Source organism: Arvicola amphibius, chromosome 9 (genome assembly GCF_903992535.2).
Source record: "Arvicola amphibius chromosome 9, mArvAmp1.2, whole genome shotgun sequence".
In the NCBI taxonomy this organism is placed as follows: Eukaryota; Metazoa; Chordata; class Mammalia; order Rodentia; family Cricetidae; genus Arvicola; species Arvicola amphibius.
The window spans coordinates 71,114,859-71,132,002 of record NC_052055.2 but is presented as its reverse complement, the minus strand read 5'-3'; the positions used below and the strand labels follow the sequence as shown (position 1 = coordinate 71,132,002).

General features: G+C 51.9%; 1 protein-coding gene across 1 annotated transcript in view; it reads right to left on the bottom strand.

The window, feature by feature from the left end:
• The window catches only part of Ptk7 (protein tyrosine kinase 7 (inactive)), a 64,446-nt gene that overhangs the window by 5,894 nt on the left and 41,408 nt on the right, over positions 1-17,144 (bottom strand). The window contains exons 4-17 of the mRNA XM_038342536.1: positions 16,698-16,888; positions 16,456-16,606; positions 14,393-14,541; positions 13,906-14,172; positions 9,038-9,171; positions 8,748-8,883; positions 8,494-8,613; positions 6,456-6,605; positions 6,212-6,362; positions 5,984-6,111; positions 4,385-4,588; positions 3,576-3,731; positions 2,938-3,170; positions 2,135-2,215 (exon numbers count right to left, since the gene is read on the bottom strand). Of these exons, the coding sequence (XP_038198464.1) occupies positions 2,135-2,215; positions 2,938-3,170; positions 3,576-3,731; positions 4,385-4,588; positions 5,984-6,111; positions 6,212-6,362; positions 6,456-6,605; positions 8,494-8,613; positions 8,748-8,883; positions 9,038-9,171; positions 13,906-14,172; positions 14,393-14,541; positions 16,456-16,606; positions 16,698-16,888 (2,251 nt within the window). The remainder of the gene's footprint in view (positions 1-2,134; positions 2,216-2,937; positions 3,171-3,575; positions 3,732-4,384; positions 4,589-5,983; positions 6,112-6,211; positions 6,363-6,455; positions 6,606-8,493; positions 8,614-8,747; positions 8,884-9,037; positions 9,172-13,905; positions 14,173-14,392; positions 14,542-16,455; positions 16,607-16,697; positions 16,889-17,144) is intronic.

Genomic DNA, 17,144 nt, shown 5'->3' with positions numbered 1-17,144 from the left:
AGGTGCTTCAGAAGGTAGAGTGAGGTCCCCAGAGCCTATGGTGTGTGTGGGGGGGGAGCTGCGGCATATGCCCAGCTATAATCACACGAGCACACAATAACAACAACAAACTTTTGAAAGTAGCAATTAAATAGACACGAGTAACAGAAAAGTTGAGAGGTCCCTTTGACCTGTGGAAATTACAGGACATGTGACTGGCTACTAGCTGTGTCTTCCCTGGCACAAAGATTCACTGAGGACCCCCAAGGGGACCCCAATACAACCACGGAGGAATGAAAATGAGATAGTGGACTAGTGAGGTGACTCGGTGGTTAAGGCAAACCTGAGGACCTGGAACCCCCATAAAAGTAAGAGGGGGGCTTTGGAGATGGCTCAGAGGTTAAGAGCATTGCCTGCTCTTCCAAAGGTCCTGAGTTCAATTCCCAGCAACCACATGGTGGCTCACAACCATCTGTAATGGGGTCTGGTGCCCTCTTCTGTCCTGCAGGCATACACACAGACACAGAATATTGTATACATAATAAATAAATAAATATATATTTTTTTTAAAAGTAAGAGGGCTGGGCATGGTGGCTCATGCCTTTAATCCCAGCACTCGGGAGGCAGAGGCAGGCAGATCTCTGTGAGTTCACGGCCAGCCTGAACTACAGAGTGAGTTCTAGGTTGTTACACAGAGAAACCCTGTCTTAAAACAAACAAAAAAGAGGTAAAAGAAGGTGGCAGGAGACCCAACTCCACAAAACTGTTCTCTGACCTCCACACACACAAATAATAGCAAATGGTTTTTGTTGTTGTTGTTTTGTTTTTTCTCAGACTGGCCTGAGATTCACAATGCAGTCTGTATTGTCCTCAAAGTCTCAGGATGTCTGTACCATAGTCTCTTGGGTGTTAAGATTACAGACAGGAGCCACCAAGCCTGGCTATACCTGCATTTTCTCATTAAGATTTATTCTTTCTTTAACGGTGTGTGTGTGCCTATCTGTGTGGGTCTGTACATCTGAGTGCTGGGGCCGGGGGAGGTCAGAGGCTCCAGATCTCCATGGAGCTGCAGTTACGGGAAGGTTGAGTCATCTGATGCTGGGAACGGATCCTGGGTCCTTGGGAAGAATGGAAGCTCTCTTACCCCTAAGTCTGGATCCATGAAGTGGTTCTCCTGTCTGACCTGACAGGTTCTACATTCTAGAAGGGCATGGATCCCAGTTTCTGGAAACTTGCTCATCAAACTAAAGATGAGACGTAAGACCATGCGGGACGGTGTTTGGCAAAGGTGACGGCTGTCAGAGCACTTCGGTATCAGACAGAGGTACCGACTTCCTTTCTGTCTGCTTTCTTTTCTCTTTTTCTTAAGTCAGGGTCTCACTATATAGCACAAGTTGGCCTCAAGCTCACCATGTATCCCAGACTAAATTTAGCCTCCAAGTCTTCCTTTGCCCCAACTTCTGGATTATAGATATGAAACATCACACTCAGCTGTCAGCCTGTCTCCATCCCTGTCCTAGCCACTTACCTTGGTCCCCTCTCCTGCAGCCATCCCCTTCCTGTCATTCAGCTACTTCCTGTCCTTGAGAACTGAACTCAGATGGCTTTCTCCACCAGGAAACCTTCTTTGTTAACCACAGCCGCCTGTCTACCTAAGGGCCTGGATGTCTTCCACATCTCCCACCGAGGCCTCCCACTCACTTCCCGTGTGTGTCACGCCGAGTGCTTCAGCCTGCAACGTCACAGTCTCCACACAAGTTTAAAAAGTCTGCTCAAGGCCACGCTCAACCCAGCAGCCTCTGGACTTGGGGTGCTCACTGCTGCCTTTGCTCAGAGCTGCAGGCATGCGGGGGGAGGGGGGCGGGGGGGAGGTTGCTCTAACAGAAGCTCCCGCAGAAAAGGGCAAGGGCCAGAGCAGCTACCTCTGTGAGGCCAGCATGACAACAACAGGCTACCTGCAGGCTACAGAGCTAGAACCCATCACTTAATATCGCTAAGCCTTTGTTTCTTGGTCCATGAAACGGGGACAGAAACACATTTCAGGGGGCTGCTGTGCTAATGAACACAGAAGGCGGACTTGCATGAGGCCTGAGTGAAGGAAGCTCAAGAGTGCCCCTACTGCGGCCCACCCTGTGATCTGGCTCCTTGTTCTTACCTTCTGCTTGGTGCTGAGGGGCTGGGACTTCAGTTTTTCATCCTTACTCTGGGAAATCCTCAGGAACTGTTTGAGATCTCCCTGAGGGAAGGGCGAACACCTCTGTTAGACATAGCCAGAGGTGGGCTCTAAAGATCAAACCAAGTCAGCACTTGTAGGGTCCCTGCTGGAAGACAGTGACAAACCCTGACCTGAATGTGCACCCAGTCCTCACCCTGGTGGGCATAGACCATATGGAGGGTGCCCTCTCTTGTCCGAGTTGCCCTTCCCACTCTGGCAGTGGAAGAGCCAAGGAGACCAGGACTAGCAAAGATGGGGATGGCAGAGGCAGGGGCGATTCCAGGAATGATAACCTCGGGGAGAGAGGCTGGTGGTGGGGCTGACACCTGAGCCAGCAGAGGAACTGGGTGAGGGGAGGAGAGGAGAGGAGAGAAAAGAAGAGAGGGAGGGAGGGAAGGAAGAGGAAATGGAAGGAGGGAGACAGGGAGGGAGAAGAGGCCTGCCAGGTTCTGACAAACTTGTTCTCAAGTGGTGACAAGCTATGGGCCGAAAAAAATAACAAAGCAAAGAAACCCAGTTGGCGCAAGGACCTGAAGGGCATCAAGGCAGGGTAGAGAATGAGACACCCCAGAGCTAAGGACTGATCTCCAGGAAGACAGGGAGAAACTGAACACAGTTAAAGGGTCAGCGGGTACTGGAGAACTGGGAGGGTTCAGGTAGCAAGAGCCAAGACCTCAGGAGTGCAGCCCCTGAACCCTCCTCCGCTGGCACACTGCCAGGCAGTGCTCCAGCCCACAGCATACCAGGTCCACGTATTCCAGCACCATGTAGTGGGGCTCGGCCTCCCGGCACAGCCCCAGGAGCCGCACCACGTTGGCATGGTTCAGCTTCCCGAACATCTCGAGCTCCCGCCGGAAGTCCAGCTGCTGCTGCTCATCCTTGCTCTGCAAGCTCTTCACAAGCACCAGCGTCTCGGCCACGCCCTCCTCTAGGCCCTGCGCCTTCGCGAGGAACACCTCCCCAAACTCGCTTTTCCCTGTGGGCAGAGGGCCACGCTGGTCAGCTGCCTTCGCCCAGGCAGAGGGAGCCCCTGACTGGGGGAGACACAAGGATGGTCTCTTTGCTGCACCGTTAGGCAGGTGAGCCATTTTTCCAGGTCCCTTAAGTATTGAGGTACCTTAAGAAAAAAAAAAATCAGTACAAAACCATAATTTCTCACATTTTTCCCCTAATTTAGGGGAAAGGCTAACTTTAGTTCTTTTTTAAAAAGGACCACTTTCATGAAGCATCAAGAAAATAATATGACAGGCAGGATACCGGACTGACACCATGTCAGGGGGTGACTCTGTACACCCTGGTACCTCTAACATGCTAGGCTGTCAGAACCACCTCAGCCCATGACCCAGCCTCCAGACCAGTCTCCTGAAGCAAGGCCACATACCCAGGGTGGTGATGGGCTGCAAGCTGGCCCGAGGGAAATGCATCTTGTCACCCATGCTGTGCCGCTTGTTGGTGGCCGAGGGGCCGGAGCCCAAGCTCGTCAAAGCCACTTCCTCCTGGACCTCTGCTGATGGCTGTCCGTTCTGCAGAGGCCCACCTGGAACAAGGGGTCAGGTCAATATCCTAAGATAAGACACCCTAATTACCACAGCTCAGTCCCTAGGACCCGTGGGGCGATGTATCTCCTGCTGTCGTCCACGACGCCCACTTTGCTTCATTCCACAAAAACTGGCTATTCCCACGAGTGTGGCCATTTACAGACACAGGTGAGTAGGAGCAACAACAACAGCTTGCTGTGGGAATCTAATTTCAATCACTGGCCTGGAATGTCAAACCCACACGAGCTCTGTGGCTTGCACTGAACCTTGTGTGCAGAGGGAAATCACGCAAATGCCTACACTGTGTGGAGACCAGCAATGTCCTCAGGGAGCTTCTGATGATGGGAGGGGCTAGGAAAAAGATGGACAGATTGCCCCTGAGGGCTGACTACTGGGGGGAGGGGGAGAGTTGAAGCAAGAATATGCATTCCAACTGTATCCGTGCTTTAAGAGTTGGGAGAGAAGGCTAGCCTAAGAGGTTCCAGTGAGGGAGACCTGGGCCAAACAGTTCAGAAGCCAGGCTTGCAGTCAGAAAGGCACACACCCCGCCTCCAGCCCTCTATCTCCAGCAGTACTAGGGTCTTCCTCCACAGTTGCCACAGGGGGGCGCTATGTGCTCATGTGACCCATCTCCCCTAGAGGGGGTCCTCACCATTGAGACACTCCATCTCTGGTTCCTCGCCTTCAGGCTGCTTCTGCAACCTCTTGGCTTTACATCGCTTCTTGCAGTAGAACATGAGGCCCAGGACAGCGATGATATAGGCTACAGCTGCGCCCACTGACAGCCCAATGGTCTGGATCATCTTGTACGGGGGAGGGCTGCCAGGGCCCTCTGAGTCCTCCATCACTGGCTTGTCTGAGAGACACACGGAAAGGTCAAGCCGGGGCTACTCAAGCAAACCAGACCGTGCTGGCTGACTCAGCACTGTGAGCTAACCCTGGGAAGCCCCTCCTTAGATCCCAGTTATCAACCAGCTCAGAGTAGGTTCCCATGTGGCCAGCCAGTCTACTGGCTTTCAGCAGCCCAGGAGAGAGAAGTCCCATGAGTCATCGGGTGAGCTTCGAGGGAGAGGTTGAGAACACACTGACGTCCCACCTCAACAGCTTCAACCAAGGGATCCCACATTCCATTTTCCACAAGATACATAACTCGAAAAGCAGTGTGGAAAAGGCTGTGGACTTCCTTCCCCTTCAAATCCTCTCATCCGCAGCCACAGCCACAACTTCTCGGGGACAGAGATCACTAGGGCAGGTCTGGCCTGGGGCTGTTAAACCTGTCACATCTTCTCTGGTCCTCTTGTATCCTGACCTGATTCCCTCCCTGCTTGCAATAGCTTAGAGTTTTTGTTTCTTTTCTTTGGCTTGAGACAATGTCTCATTCTGTAGTCCAGGCTATCTTGGAATTCACGATGTAGCCTTGAACTCATGACAATCCTTCTGTCTCAGCCTCCAAGATCCAGGATTACAGTAATGAACTGTCAAACCTGGTTTATAAGTTTGGACTTGTTTGTTATTACTTTTAATTGTGTGTGTGTGTGTGTGTGTGTGTGTGTGTGTGTGTGTCTATGTGCAGATCTGTGCCTCTGAGTGCAGATGCCATCAGTGGCCAGTGGCCTGGGGTCATCTGGAGCTGGGGTTGCAGGCAGTTGTGAGTCACCTGATGACGGATGGAAAGGACAGAGCTTGGGTCCTCTGACAGAACAGTAACCGCTAAGCCATCTCTCTAGCCCTAAGCTTGGCTCTTAAGTGCTTCCCTCCCAAAGGACCATGTGTTAAGCCCTATTCCCCAGCCTCTGACGCTATTGGGAAGCGGTGGGACCTTCAGAAGCCGGGACCCAGTAGAAGAAAGCGACATCACTGGTGGGGGGGGGGGTCCTTGAAGGGGAAACTAAGGCCCAGTCCACTCCTCTCTTTTGCCTCCCACTCAACATACAATAAACAAGATGCCCCTGCTGCATGCTCTGAGCACCGTGTACTGTGTTGCCACAGACTCAAGGAACCAGGCTCTCAGCAGAAACCTCTCAGAGTGTGAGCAGAAAAAGTTCTTTCCATGTGTGCAAGAGAAGGCGTTTCAGGAAGAGCATCCTTCAGCCGACCCAAGGCATCTCATCTGTGGAATGTCAAGTAAGTGACAGCCCAGCCAGGACACCAAGTCCCCCCAGTGTGCGTGTCTTCTCTGTACATACAAACTACATGGAAGAGGAGAGAGACTTCTACACTTCCTGTGCAGGGCGCCCTTTCCTGGCCGTACCCACGACAAAGAGCGGGGCCTCTGTGTGCCTGATGTTACAGCTGTTGCCAGCGATGCAGGTGTAGGAGCCTGAGTCCTCGGGGGCCACATCATGGATCACCAGGGAACCGTTCTGGAAGATGTGCATCCTGCCGCAGCAAGAGAAGTCACGTTAACGTTCACCTGCCAGCCCCCAGGGAGCAGCCCTGGCAGGAAAGGGAAAGCCAGTGTGGAGGGGAGGCCACCTACCTGGGTCCCAGCTTGGTGGGGTCCAGGATTCGGTCTTTGCCTTTCCACTGAATAAGAGGCTTGGGGTCCCCCTGGGCCTCACACCGCAGCAGCGCTGTGTGGCCCTGGTACACGGTTGTGCGCTCTGGCTCCACCTTGAAGGTGATGAAAACTGAACAGGGAAAGACCAGAGAGCATCACGGAGCTGGCACTCCCCGAGCCCTGCCAACTCCGGCTCCCACGCTACACGGGTCACTGGTCACACCTGCCACGGTTAGCTGGACATGGGCACGGATCTGGCCCTGTGGCTCATTGGACGCAATGCAAGTGTAGTTGCCAGCATCGTCTCGGGTCACTCGGGCAAAGTGTAGGGTCCCAGCATTGTCTGTCACCCATTCAGGGAGGCTGCTCCCATCTGCAGAGACAATCAGGAGAAATGATGGGATGGGCTAGACTTACATGGATAACTGACAAGGCCCTCGGTTACTCATTTCTACCCCAAACAAACCATCGCTCTTTCCTACGCAGGGGCAAAGTCCAAATTCAAAGTCCCCTATTATTGACTTATTTCCCCAATTTTCCAGGCTCACAGGCTTCTGACTGGGCCAAGGACTGGCCTTGTCCTTGCCTCACTGCCTGTTACATCTCATTCCTAGAAGCGGCTCACTCCTGATCCCACATCGTAGCTCCACCTGAGCTCTCCCTTCTTCCAGAAAGATCCCAGACCTGAACGAGGGAGTAGTCCTCTGCAGAAGCCACAACCCGACTTCCATTTCCACAGCTGGCACAAATGGGAAATTGGTCCAGCCTTGTAGGAACAATTTGGCAAGCTGTACAGATGGTTATAAAAATGTTCATAACCTAGATATATAAAATCCCACTTCTGGAATTCTTTCCCAAAGAAAACAAACCTAAATCCAGAAAAATAAACCTCAATAACCTTGAGATTAGAGATTTATCAGAGCAATAAAAAGAGAGGTTAACATTCCAAGTCTCTAACTCATAGAGAATATTTTAGTAAATGATAATGAACCCAATGAGATTATCATTACAGCAGTTGAAACTGATATTATGTACACCACACTATCAAGGTGAAACATTAATGTTAAATTAAAAACCACACAAGTGCTGAGTGTGGTAGCATACTTTAATCCCAAAACTCAAGAGGCAGAGGCAGGAGGATCTATGTTTGAGGACAGCCTGGTCTACAAGGACAGCAACTTCCACGTCAGTCAGGTCTACTAAAAAAAAAAAAAAAAAAAAAAAAAAAAAAAGTGTGTGTGTAGGTGGGGTTGGGGGAAGGGGTGAGCTGGAGAGATGGCTGTATTAGTGAAGAGCACTGGCTGCTCTTCCAGGTCTCAGGTTTGAGTCTTAGCATCATCTGTAACTCATCCAATGGATCCAGTGCCCTCTTCTGGCCTCTGCGGCACTGGGCTCACACAGTACACAGACATGCATGCAGGCAAAACACCAATACACGTACGTAAGTAAGAATCAAACAACAAAAACCATCTAAGCTCCAGACATCGTGATACATGTCTTTAATTCCAACCCTCAGGAAGCAGAGAGGTAGGTAGATCTTTGGGAGCTGGAGGGCAGCCTGGTCTACAGAGTGAGACTCTGTCTCAAAAAACAAAAACAAAACAAAAAAGGTCAGGTGTATTGGTGCCTATAATCACAGAACACAGGGAGCTGAGGCAGAGTGATCCTAAGTTAAGGTCAGCCTGGGCTGCACAGTGAGTTCCAAGTCAAGCCGGCTAAGACTATACAGCAAGACGTTATATATGACAAGCAACCTAAACTAAGTAATTAAATAAATAAAAAGTTTAAAAAGTGGCCAGGGATGTAGCTCGATGTGGCAGTTTGCCTAGCGTGTGTGAGGTCGTGGGTTCGAGCCCCACTATGTCCAACAACAATAAACAAAATAAGTGTGTCTTTGCTCAGGAAACGTAATACATAAAAATTATTATGGAAGAGCATTAAATAGAGAAAGAAGACAGACATAAGGATGGCAGATGGGAGTTGGTCCACACCCCCCTCCATGTTTGTCAAAGAGTCGGTGCTACTTTGATGCTGACAAAGAGGGGTCTCGATAGCACACTGCCTGGAGTCACAATCTGCACTGTCCCGTGCTGTCCTCGAGCCCTTTGTGGTGACAGCTTTCCCCTCTCTACTGGACTATCAATCAATCCTACATTTCTGGTTCCCCCCACAATCCTGGGTGCAGGCTGGACACTTCCCTGTCCCTTAGATACACACATATGACAAGCTGCCTGCCGTAGTCTATGTCACATGGTACCCACCTGCCCGTACCCACTTAATTGTGGGCTTCTCTCGGCCAGTGGCTGAGCAGGGCACTGTGGCCTCCTTATCAAACTCCATGCACTGCTGTGGCTGTGGCGGGGGCGTGAACTTGAGTTTCTCTGGGTCGGTGAGGAAGGAGAAGAGGAATTGAGACAGGGAGAGAGGCCAGGGCCATCCCCTCTGCTCCCTCACTATTGCTCCTCTGCCCAGAAAGGTCAGGTACTCTCCCAGCACGTCTTGTACGCCAACTCACCCAGCACCTGGACACGGGCCTGGGCCTCGATGCTGCCAGCCGGGGTGCTACTCACACAGCGGTACAATGTCCCGTCATACACCTCCACATTATTGATGCGCAAGGTCCCATTCTTAGAAACTTCGAACCGTGAGTCCTGCAGGACACAGACTTGCATGAAAAAGGGCTAATCCCAAGGGCTCCACACACATCTCCGAGACCAGCCTCAGGGGTTTGGAAGCTCTGGGGTAAGCACCAAGACAGGCTGTGGAGGAAACCTCTTCCATTCACACAAAGCCATCCTCTCTCACCTCCGAGATAAGCATTTGGTTCCTGTACCAGATGACAGTAGGCTTGGGTGTGGCCTGTGTCAGACAGTGCAGATAGCCGGGTTTGCCCTCCTCCAGCTGGCTGTCTTGGGGCTTCTTTAGCCACGTGGGTAGAGCTGGAGTGTCAAGGAGAAACCGCAAAAGCTAAATAACAGGTTTCGGAAACCAAAGGACTCAGTCCCAGAAAACTAGACACCAGGCTCCCTGGATGACACCTAGACTTTCCAACACCTTCATTTCATCCACAGTAAACACCCAAGGTGCCTTCCTCCACCTGTGGTCCAGCTAGGAAACCAGGCGCTCCAAGAAGTAACATCGACTGCTACCCCAAGGCAGAGGGCCTGCAGGTGTGGTCTGTAAGGCCCCACCAGAGCACTGGCTGCTCTTCCAAAGGCCCTGGATTCCCAGCACCCACATGGCAGCTCACAACCATCTGTAGCCCCAGTTGTGGGGGTACAGCACCCTCTTCTGGTCTTCACAGATGGCAGACATGCATATGGTACACAGATATACAGACAGGGAAAACCATTTTACACATAAAATAAAAATAAATTATTTTTAAAAAAGGACCCCACCATCCTGGTTCTCTTTCACATCACATCATACCAGGCCACAGTCAGTGTTCTAGTTCGAATATAAAATGCTCCCACAGACTTATGGGCGGATGCTGGGTCCCCAGCTGGTGGCACTATTCTGGAATACGGCAGAACTTTAGCAAAAGCTATGTGGAAGAAGCAGTCACTGAGAGTCTGCAGGTCAAGTCGCCTGCGTCTGTGTCCCACACCCATCCTCCTCGGACCCCTCTCTGCTTCCTGGACTCTCTTGAGATGAGTAGCCTCTGACTCGGGCTGCTGCATCCCTAATATTCTGTTCCCCTTAGGCCCAAAGCCATGGAGCCAACAGACCAGAGCCGAACATCAATCCTTCCTCTTTATACCTAACTCCTCAGACATTTGTCACAGTGTGGCGGATGGACTCGGCCCTTGAAAATGGTTCCCTGAACAAACTCCTCAACTATAGGAATAGACGACCCCAACCCTACAGTCATGGAGTCTCCCCAGGACTCGGGAGGCAGAGGCAGGTGGATCTCTGTGAGTTCGAGGCCAGCCTGGTCTACAAGAGTAGGTTCTAAGACAGCAGGATCTACAGAAAGAGAAAGAAAGAAAGAAAGAAAGAAAGAAAGAAAGAAAGAAAGAAAGAAAGAAAGAAAGAGAGAGAGAGAGAAAAAGAGAGAGGAGGGGAGGGACGGAGGAAGGGAGAGAGGGAGGGAGGGAGGGAGGGAGGGAGGGAGGGAGGGAGGGAGGGAGGGAGGGAAGGAGAGAGGAAGGAGGGAAGGAGGGAGGGAGGGAAGGAGAACTCATTTCCCTCCAAAACCTGCTTGGCCTAGCGTTCTCTCTCTCTCTCTCCCTCCCTCCCTCTCTCTCTCTCAATAAGGAACACTGTTTTCCAGCCAAATGTAGCAGCTACATGTCCAGTCCTGACTTACTGGCCTCGAGGCCATAACCTTTATTCTACACCAACCCCACCTATCAAAGCTCCGAAACCGGGCCTGACTTTGACCAGTTCTCATGCTCACCACTACTACCTCTTGTTCAGGCTCAACCAATAGCTGCCATCCGTTAACTGCTCTCCTATTTATACTCTTGCTTGTTCTGACATGGGGTCTCACTATATAGCCCTGGCTATCCTGAAACTTCCTGTGTACACTAGGTGGGCTAGGACTGAAGGCGTCCCCACCATGCCCCGCTCCCATTACACTCCTAAAAATGTTTTTATTACTTTAGTCCCAGCACCTAGGAAGCAGAAACAGCCGGATCTCTTGAGTGCAAGGCCTGTCTGGTCTACACAGTGAGCTCCTGGCTAGTCGGGGTGGCGCCACTTTGGGCCCTGCCATTCCAGCTTTCTCAGAACAGTCTTCCACTTACAAGCCTACAAGGACTTGCTGTCTGCCTGGTGCGGCAGTGTTTGCGACAGCAGCAGCAGGCAGCCTGTGAGACCCCTTTTATCTCTCGCTAATGTCACAACCACACGTGCTCCATCAAGAGGCAGTCTCCCTCTCCCTCTCCCTCTCCCTCTGTCTCTCTCTCTCCTCTCCCTCCCTCTCCCCCCCCCTTCCTGGAACCTGGGTGGCCTGAGACTGGCCTTGCCTTCTAGAATATACGTTTGCCCTCTCAGAATCCAGTTTCATCAGTTTCATTGTGAAGAAACTTGGCCTAGCTAGACATGTGAACAAGACGATCAGAGACCAGCTAGTAGTCACTGTCTGTGAGTTGACCGACCATCCTCCAACAGCCCCGTGCTCTTGAGCCCTCGAAGGTGACTCCTACCCACTTCAATGGCTGTTCCAAACCACCAGGTTTAAGAGCTGCTTGTTATGGGTGGGCAAGCGACACCTGAACAAGAGCTGCAAGCTGTGTTCTTACGGGTCTCTACACCTCACACAACCTTAGCCCCTCTCACTAGCATTTATTCAACTGAAGCCCCACAGCCTGCTCTGTCCCCCAATTCACCCACCCACTGCTAGCCATGATTCTTCCTTAGTTACCAGCTCAAACGTCACCTTCCACAGAGGTCTCCCCCATTCCCATCCCTCCGACCTCATCATTCACCCGGTTATTTTTCTATGTAGTTGTACCGAAACCTAAAATTATATATTTAGAGGTCTGGAGAGATGGCTCAGCAATTAAGAGCACTTGGTGCCATTGCAGAGGATCTAGGCTCAGTTCCCAGCACCCACATGGCAGCTCACAAGCAGCAGTAACTCCTAGGGAGGGAATACTCCCTTCTGGCCTCTGTGGACACCGGGCACGCATGTGCTGCAAAGACAGAACACCCATATACATAGATGGAAATAAAGTATTAAAAGTCTAGGTTGTTTCTCACGTTTGCTGTCTCCTGCTAAAATAAGCTATATGGGATGCATGTGTGTGCGCTGCCTACTGACACATTCCCAGAACTGGGAACTGTATGCCTTAGCATGAAGGGGTCACCCAAGAGATCTCTGCTGACTGAACGAGGTCCCGGAACTCCAGCTCCTGACCCTCCACTCTGCATCTCGACCCTGGCCTAGCGTGGCTCCTGACTCTCCACTTGGCATCTCTACCTGACAATAGTGTGGCTCCTGACTCTCCACACCTGACCTAGTGTGGCTCCTGACTCCACCTGGCATCTCCACCTCACATAGTGTGGCTCCTGACTCTCACCCTGACCTTGCGTGACTCCTGACTCCACCCGGCATCTCCACCTGACATAGCATGGCTCCTGACTCTCCACTCAGCATCTCCACCTGACCTAGCGTGGCTCCTGACTCTCCACCCTGACCTCGCGTGGCTGGCCTCATGTGCATACTGATCTCCTATCCCTCAGGTCTCTCCAGAGCGTGCCCAGCACAGTCCCATCATTCTGCCTCGGGACCGACCACGGCCAGCAGTTCCCAAACTGAACATGTATAAATATGAGGTCCTGGGTCTGAGTGTCCCAAAGTGCCCTTCACAAAGCAGTGAGCCTCGAACCCCGTGAGGGTGGCAGTGCAGCTCGCACCTGTCTATATGTTGTTGCATAAACATTCTCTGCATCGAACTAAGTCCTCTGAGGCGTCAGTATTTTTTACTTAGAAACAGGGATTCCTTCAGCTGAGGATATCCTTGAATACCGATCCTCCTGACTCCACCTCCCGAGGCTCAGATTGTAAGCGTGGGCCACCATTCCCAGTTTATGTGGCGCTGGGGGGCAAACTCGGGGCTTTGTGCACAGCTGATGAGCACTCTACCAGTGGAGCTACATCGCTAGCCCAATTTCATTATCTCTACAGGAAGAATCACCAAGATGTCTTATTTTTAAAAGATGTTTAAAATTATTTGTTTTTATTTTACACAGAGCAGTGTTTTATCTGCAAGGACGAATGTAGACCACATGCCTGGGGCCTGTGGAGGTTAAGGGACAGCATCAGGTGTCTGGAACTCGAGTTACTGGTAGTGGTGAGCCCCACATGAGGGCTCTTACCCACCGAGCCAATGCCAGCCACAGCAAGGTCGCTTTAAAAAGCCTGCGAAGTACAATGAACTACAACAAAACTGTCATTTGACCACTGCTAGTTCTCAAGGAGAAAGAGAAAGAGAAAGAGAAAGAGAAAGAGAAAGAGAAAGAGAAAGAGGAGAAAGAGAAAGAGAAAGAAAGATGCTGGCTAGCTGGCTCAGTGGGTAAAAATGCATGTCACATGCGCATGCGGATCTAGTCTGCAGCTATGGAAATTGTGTGAGACCCATTACAGTGGAACACATCTGGAACCCCAGAACTGGGCAGCAAGGACGGAAGAATCCTGGAACCCGATCGGGAAGCCAGTACAAACAGCGAGCTCTGGGCTCAACAGTGAGAGCCCATGTCTAAAAGTGGATAATGAGAGAAAGGCACACTGACCTCTGACTTCCACACATACAGGTGAGCACACACACACACACACCGAGAAAGAGAGAGATCTTTTACATCTGCAACATTCGATCTTTCCAACTATCTTGTTATGGATAAGGAGACAGCCCTACAGCTCAGGGAACATGATCCCAGTGGTTACTCTGTGCATTGTGTGCAGAATGGAATCCAGGTCTCCAGACTCCCAGACAGTGCTCACCCTCTGTGAGCACTACTCTCGGTGGAGGGGGGGGGGCTGGTTTACTTCCTCTGGTGTACCACCTCTACTTCTGTGTCTGGCACACTACTGCCAGATGACCAATATTCCCAAGAGCCCAGAACCTGGAGCGGTGTACACCAAGGAAACCTCAATCCATCACACCCACACCCCAGACCTCCTAGGCTCCTACACAGATCTCCCTGCCCTTCAGGGAACGAATACTCACTGGCCACAGTGATGTTGACGTCCTGTCGCCGCTGACCAGCAAGGTTGGCTGCATGGCAGGTGTAGACACCAGCGTCACTCTCGGCGATAGCAGCAAACACAAGCTCATGACCCTTCTGGTAGACCTTGCCATAGGCAGGAAGCCGGACTCCAGCATGTTCCCACCATACACTGGGTGTAGGCAGACCCTGGGGGACTGGGCAGGCAACACGCTCCTCACCACCAGCTGTGAACACCCGTGGTTCAAATGGCAACATGTCTTCAATCTCTGCAAGGGCATGAGGAGAGGGTAGACTGCCTGACTGCCTTGGGCATCTAGGGACGGGGTGCCCCCTCAGCCACAATTGCTCCTCTTGGCATCCTCTTTCAGCCCAGAGTCCTTTTCCTCTCTCTGCACTCCAAGCTGGTGGCTAAGCCAAATGAGGGTCCTAAATCTCCAGGAGCCACCAACACTGGACACAGTGCCTACCTCCACACCAGAGACCCACCTGCCAGGTGAAGCGTAGCTTCCAGGACAATGGGTGGGCCCCTCTGCCCCTGGCCAATGCAACGGTAGACTCCTGCGTTTCGTGGCCGGACCTGGGTCAGCAGCAGGGACCCATTGGCGAACACCACAGCTCTGCGGAGGTGAGGTGGGCTGTGGAGGAAGGGGGCACTGTTAGAAGCGGCCCTAGGCCTCCTTCTGACACAGGATGTCACAGCATTTTGTGTTGTAAGGGCCTATGTTGTGGGAAGGGGGCATATGTACACTTGTTCGTGGGTATGTGCAGGTTGTAATTTTCTTTTCTTGCTCTTAAATTCATTTTATTTTATGTGTGTATTTGTCTGTGTGTCTATCTGCACCATGTGCATGCTTAGTGTCAGCAGAGGCCAGAAGAGGGCGCCAGATACTCTGGAACTGGAGTTAGACAGTTGTGGGCTGCCTCGCAGGGGCTTAGAATCAAACCCAGATGCTCTGCAAGAGCAGGAAGTGCTCTTAACTGAGCCATCTCTCCCGCCTCTCTTTCTTTTCCTCAGGCAGGGTTTCACTGTGTTCTCCTGGCTGGCCTGCAATTCTCTATGTAAACCAAGCTGGCCTAGAACTTACATAGAACCTCCTGCCCCTGCTTTCTGAATTCTGGGATCAAGGTGTGCACTATCAAATTTGACAGCCTCTTTCCTTCCTTCCTTCCTTCCTTCCTTCCTTCCTTCCTTCCTTCCTTCCTTCCTTCCTTCCTTCCTGTTTTTGTCTTTCAAGACAGGGCTTCTCTGTGTAGCCCTGGTTGTCCTGGAACTCACTCTGCAGACCAGGCTGGATTCGAACTCAGGGTTCCACCTGCCTCTGCCTCCCGAAAGGGTTAAAGGTGTGCCCCACAGCACCACTTTTTTAAAAATCCTTTTTATTTCATGTATACTGGTGTTCTGTCTACATGTATGTCTGGACCCTACCTTTTCAGCTGGACTGCTGGCCAGCCCCAGGTCCACCTATCTCTGCCCCTCAGCACTAGGGTTCCCTGCACACTGCCACACCTCGCATCCTCACACAGTCACTGAGGATCTGAACGTAGGTCTTCATGCTTGCTCAGCGATCACTTTACCGACCAAGCCGCCTCCTCAGGCCCTGAGCTCTAATTTTTCGTCCCCCTGCCTCAACCTCTTACATATTGGGATCGCTAGCACAAGTCACCACACTCAGTTTTAGGCTCTTTCCAACTGCAGAGAGCTCGATTTTGGGGAAGGAGGGTCAGGCAGAACGCAGTGCAAGTAAGTGAAAGTCAGGGTAGTGAGGCCGCCTTCCTGCAGGCACCCCAGCTTCAAGGACAAGCGCCTCCAAGCCAAATCAGATGGCCTGATGATGTCCTTAGGACTAAAGCCCCTAGCCTACAGTGCCTACAGTACACACACCATGACCACCATTATGTTCAGCACCACAAAGGCTTTTTCTCCTCTCCTACAGTCTGGACAAGCATCCTGACAGAAGGACAAACCCTTGCTGAAGTTGCAGAGACATTTGCCTCCTCCTAGAATGTGTGCAGTGATGTCAGCATCATCTTGGCCCTTTCTATGAAGGCTGTGACCACAGCCCCCTCTCCTCTCCGCACCCGCCTCCCCTCTGGTATTCTGAACTTTCTCAGCTACTTCTACTACTCTCATCTCCACTCTATCTCCAACTTTTTCTCAAACAGCCTACTGAATAACGGCATGGCTTTTAGCCTGTGTCAATATCCTCTAAAGCACTGAGCATGACAAGCAGTCCAGCCATAAGAGATGGGGAGGCCGCAGACGAAACACAGGATCGGGGTCTAGGTTAGGCAGCGCTTGGCCTCTCTGGCAACACCTGTGTTCTTACCCCTGGGTCTCTACTTTTACCCCAGATGAACCATGTGGGCAAGAACTGAAGGTAATTATGGCACAGTCATGGCTAGATCATGGAGTGTCTATGTGGGAATCACAGAAGGCACTTCCTAGAACTTCCCTTTGTGGGTTTTTTCAGCCACACTGCCATCTGCTGGAAATTTGCAGGAATACAAGTTTACGATGTACAAGTCTAATGTCCGCGTCCACGTCTTACCGGCTGCGGTTAGTGATGGGGGTCTCATCCTCAAAGACCCACTGGAGGCTCGGGGGTGGCTGGGCTGAGAACTGGCAGTGGAACATGGCCTCCTCATTCCTTGCAACAACAACGTCCTGAGGCGCCAGGACCACCCTGGCAAAGGTTTCATCTGTGGACGGGGAAACACTGAGGGGTGAGCAGGCAGGGCAGTGAGCCCCTCTTCGCTCTGCCTCCCCTCTTCTCTCCCCCGACGGGCTCACCTGCGATGCTCAGGGTGAAGTTCTGGCTGCTACAGGCTTGGCCAAAGGCATTGTGGGCACAGCAGGAGTAGAGGCCACTATGCTCAGGGCTGGCCGGCCGTAGGGTCAGGTTCCTCTCCTTGCTGCTGACTGTGTGGGTGCTCTGATCATCGGAGAGGGGGGTCCCATCTCGGAACCACTGGTAGGTAGGCCTGTCGTGGGAATGGGGGTCATATGCAGGCAAAAAAGGAGAGTCACTTGCACAAGGACAAACATTCGTGCAGGGACAGAAGCAGAGAGACGGCAGGTCTGTCTGTTCCTAGAATCCAGGGCCATCCCTCGCAGTGCTCACCTTCTCCAGCCACGAGAGGCTGGTGGGTGCCCTTGGGGAGGGGCAGGAGCAAATCTGGGTCCAGGGTAGTTACAGAATAAAGCAAAGTAGATGAACACGGACGCTGCCTGTCTCCC